A 12,232-nucleotide genomic window follows, 5' to 3' on the forward strand; every position below is an offset into this window, starting at 1 on the left:
ATTGCTCAAGACATCAGTTCTTTCTGAGCATTCAGCTTTACAAAAATTGCCAAGGCAGGTTTTGATAGCAAGTGAGATTTCTTCACTCTCCAACATAGAGTTGCAAGTTAGTGATATCCTCTAATTTTCCATGAAGACTTAAATCTCTTCCGTTGTTGATGAAGTAGCAGTATTATGTAAGTATCTCACTGTAACACTTCTGATTGACATCAAGGTCCTTTCTTCAATTAGGACAGGCAGAGATGGTTTAAAAAAAAACAAGTTGTATTCTAGGTTTTTGTCAAAAAGAGCGTACTGCCAATGTACTACCCAACACTTTCTTTTCAAACGTATTTGACCACAAGTTAATTTAGTGTGACTTTCTGTATTGGCTGATAAATACTAGGATGCTCGTGTCTGGTTTGTTTTGCTTTGACATACCTAAAGCAGGAGATGGATCATAGAACCTGATAGTCTGTTCTAGATAGCATGGTTTAACGCTTGTGTTCAGGGATCATTTGCTGTAGTGCTAATAGCCACATTATCCTGTTGTCCTTTTTCAATATGTGCCCTGAAACATTTAGGCAAATAGTTGAGACTTTACTGTTTCGGTGTCCAGCTGGTTTGCTTCTAACCAAAGTTTTGAGGATGTTGCTGTGTCGGGATTATTCTGAAAGATCTCTAAAGAATTTTCTCTACTGTTCTTCGACTGCAAGAGGAAATTGCACTCCCTCCAACTTCATGAGACCTAATTACCATTTCCTTCAGAAGAACATCTGTAGGGCTGTGAATGAGCGAGCTATAACAAAACAAAAAACTTTTGTGATATTCTTCCGCCTCCCTGGTTCCTCATGTTCGGTTTCTATTGCAAAGCCCTACCTAGCCTTTCTTCATTTTAATATACTTCAAAGAAAACAACCCTTTTGAGCCTGCTGCCTATTAATAAAGCAGCCGAATTGGGTTATCTAACTTGCAACAGATGTATTCTCATAAAGGATTTGGTAGGTTTTCCCCTAATACAGGAAGAGCCACTGTGCCCCTGATTATTTGAGTCTCTGAACTGAAAAAAACGGGGAAACACAAATTGGGGGAGGAGTTAAATCTTTCTCCCACTCTCTTACACTTGGTTTAAAACCTGCCAGCCCCTCTGAGTAATTCATCAATTATATAAACATTGACCCTAGTTTTTGGACAGGGAAAGTATTAAATGCTTAGCTTAAAAAGTAAAAACAAAATCCCATACCCCACCAAAGAAGGACATCTCTTTCTAACTTCAGCTTTTTATTTTTTTATCTTTCATTTTTTTTGTTGGTAAATCTCCCAGACAACAGCAGTTCTGTAGAGAGTTTAAATATGAAGGAATGGCAGGACGGGCTAAGGGCACTTCTACCGAACATTAACATCAACTTTGGTGGACTGCCCAATGCTTCTTCCCCCTCCAACGCCAACCACAGTGTACCAACGTCCAACACTGCCACCACCGACAGCCTGAATTGGGACAGCCCTGGCAGCTGGATGGACCCCGCAATCATCACAGGTAACCGTTTCTCACTCCTTCAGCTCTGCTGGCAAACCATCAAATGGGTATTTGGCACAAACTGATTTACATCTGGAAAAAAAGAAAAAGTCAGTATGCGGTGGTCTCTTCCAGCTTCCATCCACAAAACCTCAAGGGTCCAGGAATTTTTGTGGAACCGCTAGGTGTAACAAAGCGTCACTTAGGCCTTTGCAATGCATGCCCGGGACCTTTGCAGGCAGTCAGGTGGATCAGTGCTTATTTATAGGGTCAATGTAGGTGTCCCTTCTGCTGGATGGCATGTCCGGTATGTGCGCCGCTGGTCCTGAGGCACTGAAGGCATTCACTGGACTTCTTTATTTAAAAAGGGACATACTCCACTTGTTTATAAAGCTCTCTTTTATAAGGCTGTCTGGTTGCGTTTCCCTGTTAGAGAGGCTGAAGCATGATTCAACTAGGCAGAGTAGGAGGTGAAGCACGCAGTGTACTGGTAGTTTGGTGTGGTAAGGTCACGTCAACAGGGATGCAGTCCTTGCGCAGGATGTTTGATAGAAAAATGTGTGTTTTATGAAGTAGTGCTCTGAGGAGGAACTTTCTCCTATCTGGATTTAATGTTAAATGTTTTGTGGGCAGGGTAATTATATATAATAATGTGAAATGCATTCTCTGTACAAACTAATCATGTTTTCTCACTGTTGCTTTTTGTTAGGTTAAATTGACCTCCTTCGTGCTCAGCTTATTGCTTCTGCTCTGACTTTTCTGTATCCCTGTTTTTTTATTCTCTTCGTAGGTATCCCAGCCTCCACAGGAAACAGTTTAGACACCCTTCAAGACGACAATCCTCCACATTGGCTAAAGTCTCTTCAGGCCCTCACAGAGGTGGACGGCCCCAGTGCAGCACCATCACAGACGCACCACAGTAACCCCTTCGGCACACAGATCCCTCTGCACAGAGCCAGTTGGAATCCCTACTCTCCTCCTTCAAACCCCACCAGCTTCCATTCCCCACCCCCAGGCTTTCAGACAGCCTTCAGACCCCCCAGTAAAACCCCCACAGATCTACTACAGAGCTCAGCACTGGATCGTCATTAGGAAAGGAGGAAAAAGAAAAAAAGAAAAATAAAACCCAAAACGTTAGAAATGCAGGAAGTGTCCCACCCTGACTCCTCCCCATGCCCACCTACTGTTCCCTGTCATATCTTTCTTTCTGAAGAATCCAGTTCCTGATCAAACCTCCCCCCCAAATGCAATGCCATCACAGGGTCATGACTGTATCTTTTCGTTAAGTTTCTGCTGAGCCAGTGTTTGAAATACACTGTTTGAAATATTTTCTAACCATTCTAAGAAAAAAAAAAAAGAGAGAGAGAAATCAAAATGCAGTCTCAATGCTTAAGGAGAATATTACTGTCTTATGTCTTTTGCACATGAGTATTTCTGCCTAGTGGAAAAGTGTCAATCTGCAGTAGGGCAAAAAAATGCAATGCAGAATCAAATGCAGAAACATGAAAAAGGTATTTAATTTAAATGAAGTTACCAAACATGTGGGGCAAGCAGTGGCCTAGCATTTATTTTGCATTCAGTGTGGCACTACACAGGGAAATTGCTATGTTTTGGGTTTTTTTTTGAGAAGGGGATTCTATTGTGTCAGAGTTTGACATGAAGTGTGTTGAAAGACAAAACACTTATAGCTATGAGTAACTGGCATGTTGCTAAAGAGTGGTTTAAAGAGGGGAGAATAAGATTTTTCTTTAATTTTGGCTTTAGATTTAAAGTAAACTTTAATGTTTTAAAAAGTATTCACGGATTTAATACCTAGTGTATACATAATATAATTATAAGCAGCTGAAACACGAGTGATATTTACTTCAGTCTTTGTCTCCTCTGTCAGTCTCTCTTTCTTTTTTTTTAAAAAAAAACAAAGATTCACCTGATTAGGGCACTCTGGGATAGCACTGCATTGGGGCCACATGATCACCATCAGGAGCAACCTCTGACCTCCTCTGCCTGCAGCTTTTACTTAACCCTGTAGTTTCTGGACGTTTGTGCAGTATTGAAAAGACAGGAAAAAAGAAACAGATAAATAAACATGGTTATAACCTGACGCTAAAACTAAAACCAAGGAAATGTACCTCTTTCTTCAGAATTAAAACTAAAATCTTAAATAAAACAGAAAACTTGATGATGACTCTGTGTTTGCTTTTCGTTTTTTTTAAACTTGGATTTTTAATTACTGCATCTGGTAAAACTGTATGTCATTGCATGTTTGATTTTTTTTTTTTTTTCCCCCTGTTCATCTAAACTGGAGTTACTTTTTCATGGAAATACAGCTTTGCATGGTGACTTCTGTCTTGAAGGGTGGAAAAAGCATACACACCTTAAAAATTTAAAGGGATTCTGTTGTCTTTACTCATGGCAATAGCTAGAGGCTGTCTGTCTCTAACCTTTATTGGTGGCAACCTTTTAAATCTGAAACATGAAAAACTTGTTTATACTTTCTGAATTAAATGCCATGGCACTTGGGATAGATAGCATGCAATAATGTGTCTGAAGGTGTGGCAGAGAATTCTAGTTGCAACTCCCTGTTTCCGTCAGCATCCTTGCTTAAAGGTATAAAATATTGTCACTGCACAACAGGGGATGGAGAGCTCTTAACATACAGAAGGCCTCCAACAAGCTCTTGTACTTCCAGCAAGAGATATTTAAAACCAGCAACCTTGCGATTGGGGTGCTGGATTGACATAGCTCATGAGGATAGCAGAGCGCCTGAAATTCTAGAGATGCCTGTGCAGAAGGATTTCTCACCTGGTGTGAGCTGTATTGTTCAGGCTGGCTGCCCTCCTAAAATGTTTGCTGCTGGCAGGGGCAAGGAAGGGAATTCACAGCGCTAAACTGTGGGCACCTAACGGGGGCGGGGGGCACTGGCCTTTCATGGTCCAGGGAGCGGGAGCAAGTCCTGAATCGATCGCTGGACAGGGGAACCAAGCACTGAATCTGCATCAAGTGACTCTAAATATCCTGCTTTGTAAAATATCACTTGTAGGCAATTGCCCGCTCTTGCTTTTCTTTTACCTGTGTTGCCATTTAGTTCTGTATTTACCGTCTGCATTAAGGAACTGCATGTACTGTTTCTGGACAGGCATCGTTGCTGCAGATCAGTTGTGTGCCCTGATTACTTGGGAGAATGTGCACAACCTTTGATGCCAGCGCTCCCTGCAAAGCAAACAATGTTTTTGTCACTCAATCAACCCCTGCACAATCCCCTGCTCTAACTGCTGGGGGTGGAAGGAGAAGCGCTGCCCACTGGGACTGCAGGCTGGGAACGTTCTCTCCTGTGGCAGTGCCTGCTGCTGCCCCTGGCACTGGAAGCAACCCAGTGGGAACGGTCTGCTGGAGGTGCTGGTGAAGATGCAATGGGCTTCTTGTTTTGTTTTGGGCTTTTTTCTTTTTTTCTTCCCCAGTTGTTAGAGGCAGACATTTTTCGACCTTTAACACTTCTCTTTTAGAAGGGTGCCTTTCCTGACCCTGAAAATGAGCAAGCCTCCCAAAGCAGCTGTAATTGCTTCCTATCGACCACAGCAATTCCTGAAGCTGCCGCGTTCTTTGGTTCTTGATTTGTCTCTGTTGCAATTTAGGATGCACTGAAGGAATACTATGCCTGTGGTCTGATACTACTAGAAAATAGGCTTCGGCTGCTCAGGAGAGCGCTTATTCCCTGCTGCCATACAAGAGCTTGTGTGGTCAGCTTACTGACTAAAATTAGCCTTAAGGAAAAGGTTAGCAACTGGAATGATTTTTTTTCTTTTTATGGTGCTTCCCCCCAACCCTGCCAAAGAAGGACTCCTTGTTGGGTAACGTTAGTGTTATAACATTAAAATAGATCCGTGTTCAGGTTGATTGGGGTGGGGGGCAGCTTCTGCCTCTTTTAGCCTAGCTTTATCTACTGTCTGATGCAGACACCTGCATCCCTCGCAGCCGAGAAGCAACCTGGCATTTCACTCTGTTCAACTGTGTGGAGCTCAGTTTCTCCTGAGGTTTTTGTTGTTGATGAACTCCTCCTGCGACAAGAAGTTCTGAACAGGAACCTTTATTGAAAGAAGAGCATCCATGTGTCTGCTTTGTCCATGTGATCATCTCAGTACATGGTCTGTTGTTGGTTTATATATTGTATGGACACTTGCAGCTCTTGCATTAAGCCAGGAATAGTGCTTGACTGAAAGGCTGGTGACCCAGGACTAGCAACACATTTGGTAGATGGTGTCTGGTGGAGATGAAATTGGAGAAAGAGGATGGACCAGACTCCTCCAAAATGGATATGAATGTGTGTTGAGGGAAGGAAGGGAGTTATTAGCCATGAACGTGTTTGTATAAGAAGTTGTGTTGCGTTTTCAATGAATTTTCAATTCAAGCATAGTAATTTGGGGGTCAGCAAGTGCTAGACTGATACTAAGGGTTCATGGCTGCTTTTTTTTTTTTTCTTTTTAATATCTAATAAGGGAATGATATTTCTCTGGAGTACAGCAAGGAGTATAATGTCACCTTCTAGGTAAGGTGAAGAGCCATTGCATAAATTCCTTTTCCTTCCTTCTATAACTTCCATTTCCTACTTGCAAGTCAAGTGTGAGCAGGTATGTGCCCTTGTAAATGCAGTGTCTTGACAGGGCTGCTCTAACCGTACTTAAAACACTATTGCCAATTTCCATGACAGTTTTTAATTGTGAAGTTGAGTTTGTATTCTGGTTCCTGAACTCTAAACTTTTGTTTTCCTTCTCCTCCATCATGGACTCTGTTGTCCAAAAAGTATTTTTCTGAGATGCTCGTTTAATCATAGGCATTCAAGATGTTGGATTTTGGGGAAAATGCAGCGTGTTTGGGTTTTCTTGTGGGGGGTGGTTTTCTTTTGGTTAGGGTTTTGTGGTGGTGGTTTTGGGTTATTTTGGGTTTGTGTTTTTGTTTGTTCTGGTTTGGTTTGGGTTTTTACAGCTCTCTAGAGCTGGCTATGCTGCTGTGGAGACTTTTGGCTTGAACGCCTTTTTTTCTTCTGGGGGCAAGAGGGGTCATGCACCGATTTCCTCCCTCACCCTTGCAAGGTGTAGAAAAATACACTTGAAAAGATTGTAGAGCAGTTACCTGGGTGCTTCTTGTTCATCCCTTTCCTCAGGATGCATGGAAATTGCCTTAAGTTGCAAAGGAGATTAGATTTGGTCTCCACCATACGTAAATCCAGTGAGTGGGATTGTATTGCCTGGGACTTATGCCCTCTGGGAAAAGCTGTAGTGCTGGAATGAAAACTGTTACCGCTCAGAACTGAGGTGTGTTGAGAAACACTGAGTAAGAGGTGGCACAGTGCTTGAAGGGTTAGGGGACTGGAGTTGTGTCACAAGCCCTACTTGAAGGGGTTGTAGGTACTCATTGAGAGGAATGAACTCTCCTGCAGTCCAGCTGCTAGTGATGTGAATTCTTTAGCACACATAAAGCAAAGAGTGCGAAGTGCTGTTTGTCGTGAATGCATGTCTGTTAAGAGTAGTTGTTGCTTTACATCTTCCAGCAATGTATGGCTATATGGCTAGCTATAGAAGTGCTTTCTGCTTCACTGATTTATTATCATGTGTTCGGGCTGAATGTGGATGTAGTGACTGTAAGAACTTGTGCTCCTTCCTCTTCTCCCAAGTCCCAGCATCTCTTTTTCCCTACTTTGGGACATTCCACTGATGAGAAACAGCTCTTAGGTCCTCTTCTGTTTATGGCTGTCACAAAGCTGCTAAAGAGGAAAAACGTGAAGTATCGTCGCAGCTTTGGGTTACAGTCTAAGAAATGGTGTAGCCTCAGTATGCTCTGATCTACATGCGAGAGCACTGTATATGGGCAAGATCTTCATCTTCCCTTCTTTCTAGGGTTTGCCTTTGCCCTAGGCTTACCGCTGATATGTTTATGTGGCAAAGTGAAGGCTCCTGAGATGGAAATGGCCAAATGAAATTCTTGCCGTACAAGTACAGGGAGCTAAAGCAACTTGCGGGGGTGCAGGAGTCTGAAATGCTGCACAGTGGAGGTTTGAGGTGAGTTGGGTGATGCTGGCAGCACCAGATTTGTTACCAGCTTTGCTGATGAAAAGCACTGGTTTAGGGTGGTCTGATGCAGTGATACTAGGTGTGGAAGTCATTTGAACAGAAGTGGTGTCACTGTAGAGGAAAACAGTATAGAAAAGTCCTTGTTAATCTAAAGCTGATGGGAGAATGATCTGCCTGACCTGTGGTGGTCAGGAGGAGCCCATCTCCTGCAACACTGATGTGGTGGAGTCTTTCAGTGGGATACAGTCATCGCACAGTTACTGTTGTTTTCTCCTCTGAAACCTTGCTAGATCAGTATGTATTTCCCCCAGTCCTCAGACTTACAAATCCCTCTCCATTTCAGAGACGCTTGGAGAGAGGGTGGGACATGCTCAGTGCTCTCCTCTGCCTACCAGCACAGCAACACTTAACATGGTAGGCTGGAAAGCTTGTATTGGCAGAGGGTGGCTGTTCCTTTCAAGATCACAATGAATATCTTTTTGGAATTTCCTGGCTTTAGCATCTAAATGTTACAGGTCCCAGCATTAACCTTGCCCAGATCTTCAGGGAGGGTCTAAAACCTCTTCTGTCGGTGCTGACAGTCCTAGGAAGCTGGTACACTGAGCTTCACCGAAGAATTTAAAGTTGTGACCAAAACTTGTTTAGCTCTTTCTAAATAAGTAGGGAGGTTGAGGTTTCCAGTGTGGAGTCTGAAGCTTAAAATCCCATTTTAAAACCAACTGAGGGCGTTTTCTCACTTTGTTCAGACACTGAGCAAAAAGTGACTGCTTGTGAGACTTGCCTGGGACAGAATCAGCAATGAGCTGGCCTTGCAGCTATCTCCATCCCTCTTCAGATGGTTTCGTCCAGTTCCAGGGCCCGCCTTTCTGTTGGATATTGCATGTATGTAATTAAAAAACAAAAAAGTAATAGGAATGTGATATATATAATGTATTGCATCATCGGATATTGCATTTGATGTTGCATAAAATGTTACAACTAAACCTCTTGGAGCCTCACCTTCCCTGTAGGGAGGCCTGGATCTCCGACAGCTGGAAACCTCCTTCCCTAGCGTGGAGAAAGGTGGAGTTTCTCTGGTGGTCTGCAGGGGTGAAACGGTGGGGAGGGCAGCACCTCATGTGCTGCTCTGGTGAAGGAAGGGTTGGTAGATGGTGGCTCCAACGGGAACCGCTGAGTGATGTGGTGAAAATGTGTGGGATTATAGGCTTGTGAGGTTTGTTTCTTCCCGTTTACAAATTACTTAAAGCTTCTACATAGTTACCTTCCTTCTCCTTCCTCTTTTGGCAAATAAATGCAAATGGTGCTTGCTTCCTGTTGCCTTACTGACGGTGCCTTCACCGGGTGAAGCTAAGCGTGGCTCTTCACAACCTTAACTTGGCTCTATAATGTGCTCATCCAAGGTGAGAAGAACTGAGGCAAAGACTAAGGGCTTGGTAGGAAAACTTGTGGAAGAGTTGGGCTTCCTGCCCTTAACCCATCTTTCTTCTGTTGGTTTCAGTCTCCTGCAAGCTTGAGGTGACTTTTGAGGAAGACCTGGATGAGCTTCTCCCTGCTGGAGGAACTTGGCTAAGACTGCCAAGGTTTTGGGGGTCAGTATTTTGTGGTAGAAAGCGTAACTTTGCACACAAAAAAAAGTCAGGACAACGTTACCCCAAGGAAACTTTTCAGTTTTGTCAAGTAAATAATTTTTTAAGTATCAGTTGTATAAAATGCTTGTTTCAAGTTGACATTTTTCTCTATATGAAAAACTACTGTGTCAGTTTTTAATTGAAAATGCTAACTTTTTGTAATGACACTTCAAAATCAGAATATTTCTGGATGTGTTTGGCAAAAGATTTTTATATCTAAAATATGCGTGATTTCAGTTTGCAGTGAAAGCAGATGTCAATCTCTAATTGTATGTAGCAAAAAAAAATCCCATTTCGGGTTTCAAAGTCTTGGTTGGATCCAAGGAGCAGCAAATTCTGTGTCCCAAATGTTTGGTGTGTGTTTGTTTGTTTGTTTCACAAAATCTCCTTGGAGAGAGGGGAAATTGTAGTGAGTTTTTATTTTTTCCTTAAAGCATGATGGGGGAGAGGAACAGAGAAGGAGCAGAGATGAAAAATTTCATTCCTGTCCTCTTTGTTTCCCTTCTGTTTTTTGCTGGTTTCATCTCTTAACAAGACAACTTCTTCCTACATGAACAAGAAATTGGGCAGTGCTGTTCCCAGGGCAGGTCGTGGGCTGAATCCCCAGCCAGAAAACCTGTTTCGGTGGGAACCGAAGTGGAAGTGTGGTCCGTGGGTATGGCACCGATGTACTCGTGAGAGCCCCAAACGCCCGTAGCGCTGTGTCCGAATTCACTGCTGACGTGTCTGCACGCAGAGCGCCTTTTTCTGCAGGTACTCCGGGCAGTCTCGCGAGCAGCTGGGAGAGGGGACTGAAGAACAGGTTACCTCGAAGCAGGATTATTTCCCTCCCTGTGCATTAGACTTGGCTGGAAAAAGAGGGAGGAGAAAAAGGTAAGGTTAGGACATGAGCCGAAGGGAAACGTAGAGCAGGTCCTGTTTTTCCTGTCCTTCCTACAGCTTCAGTTGTCTTAGGAGAAAGAAAGGCTTTTTTCCTTCTCGTGGTGCAGTTGCTGGCAAATGGCCACTGCGGGCATTGTCATCTTTTGCAAGGGATCTGTAAAAGCTTTACCACCTGTTCCCTCCCCCATCAAAAGCCAGCCCCCAAACCAGACTTTTCATAGCTTGGTGATGTGAAAAGAAGACATAGGAGGTGGAATGGGGAGAGATTCCTTTATTATTATTAGAAATAATAAAACCAGTGTCCCTAGCCCTCTTTCCAGGGAGAAGCAGCAGTGGTTCCCAGACATCTGCTAGTAAGTCTTGCCTTATCACAAAAAATGTGCTACCTTGCATCTTTTAAGGCTTCTTTCCTTGAAATGTGATGCAAATGTTGATAGAAATGAAGTCAGCAGACTAAAACTCCTAGCCTTTGTAGCAGGCTTGTTTGAGTATCGCAGTTTGCGTCCTTGAGCGCTGGATGGCAGGTGATGCTGGGGGTTCACGTCCTGGGTGCTTGTTCTTATTCCCTGCCCCATGCATGCAGCAGCTCTTGGGGCTGCCAGCACCTCTTCTGACTAACGCCGTAATGCCTCCCGAGATATAAACAGCACCTCTGTGCACACATGATGCCATGTTACTCAACAAGCCCCATGTGCCCAGACTGCGTCAGGCATGCTACGCATGCACAGGTCTGTCCTGCAGTGTCAACAGGGGACCGAGGTGTCCTGAAGCTGCTGGCCAGGCTCCGCATGCACTGCCTGGAATGCACCCCTGTATTTACACCCAGGAAATCCTGGACATTGCTTTCTGAATGCAAATGATGGCACTTAGGCTGGCTCTTTGGGTGCTGCTGTAGGTCCTGATACACCTGATGTGAATTTCTAATGCAGAAGAGAAGGGATGAAAAGCCCCAAGTTTCTCGTTTTGTGGGGTTTGGGGTTTTTTTTTTTCCCAAATGTGCTAGGTCCTTTGTATTAAAGATAAATTCATGTTTTCCTCTTGACTGGCTATCTTTGCACACTTCTCACTGCACCTTACAAGTCTAAGATTGTCTGTTTAGAAATGGGAGGATATGAACAACAACAAAAACCCCCCTTTAAATCTCAGCCTACATTCAAGCGCAATGAATTGTAAATGCTTCCAATTATCTAATGACATAGATTCCTTGTTCCTGGTGACTGGCTGTCTTCACTTTCAGCCTTTAAAAGAGCCCTAAACAGAAAATCAGGTTCTTGTGTTTAAAACCTGAAAGTCTGCACATGCTCAGCCTGTAGGTTAGCTGGAGCTGCTCAGTCTTGGCTTTACGCATCTCACCAAAATGATCAATTAAAAAGGTGGTAACCCAGGAACTCATCTGAAATGTGCACTTCAGGACATGGGGGAAATAAAAAGATTATATCAAAAAAGCCTTTCAACATGAAGTGTCAAATTTTCTCCATTTGAAAACCCAGGTGCTGTAATTGGCTCTTGTGAAATTCTTTCCTGAACTCTGCAGAGTTTCAAGGAATTGATGGTGTTAAAAGAAAAAAGAAAAAAAAGTTGAATGGCAGTTTAAATTTTCAAACTAGCCTCCCGAACTTGTTGAAGAGCTTATGTTCCTCATAGCTTCTGTAGTAGAAGGGGAGCAGGTCCCGGGGGAGGTCGGCACGGCAGGGCACGGCAGGCAGCAGTACGTTGCGGGGCGGCTGGCTAGGCAGGGCGGTGATGGGTGGTGTGCCGGGCTGTAACACCAGCTGGGGCAAGACCTGCGCTTCGGGGTGCCAGCTCTGCAGGGGCAGCTTTGGCAGGTTTTCGGGGCTCCTGGTAAAGGCAAGAGGGAGGGGGGGTAGTAAGAGGGGGCTGCAGTGCCGATGGGAGCCCGCAGCCCACCCAGGCGATGCTGAGGCAGGGCCAAGGGGAGCCCTGGTCCTCTGGCTCACCTCCCCCTTGAAAAAGAGCGGGTGCAAGGGTTTCATTGCTGTTAGGTGCTGGGGGGGGGGCGTGTAAGAGGGTGAGGCAGGGGATCGAATACCCAAGTGATGTGGGCTTTTACATCTGGCTGCTCCTGCCTCCAGGTGGTCTGGGAGTGGCTCTTGCCCCTGCATTAGGAGCTGGGGGGGCAGTGCCAGCGCGGGGGCTGAGCA

The 12,232-nt window shown here is 44.3% G+C and overlaps 1 protein-coding gene across 1 annotated transcript in view; it reads left to right on the forward strand.

The window, feature by feature from the left end:
* CNOT4 (CCR4-NOT transcription complex, subunit 4) overlaps positions 1-2,840 on the forward strand; it is a gene marked incomplete at its 5' end in the record, with an annotated part of 32,945 nt that extends 30,105 nt beyond the window's left edge. The window contains 2 exons of the mRNA XM_009583463.1: positions 1,304-1,516; positions 2,286-2,840. Coding sequence (XP_009581758.1) covers positions 1,304-1,516; positions 2,286-2,587 — 515 coding nt within the window. The remainder of the gene's footprint in view (positions 1-1,303; positions 1,517-2,285) is intronic.
* Between the last annotated feature and the right edge of the window lie 9,392 nt (positions 2,841-12,232).

This window comes from Fulmarus glacialis, unplaced genomic scaffold, assembly GCF_000690835.1.
Source record: "Fulmarus glacialis isolate BGI_N327 unplaced genomic scaffold, ASM69083v1 scaffold40298, whole genome shotgun sequence".
Lineage (NCBI taxonomy): Eukaryota > Metazoa > Chordata > Aves > Procellariiformes > Procellariidae > Fulmarus > Fulmarus glacialis.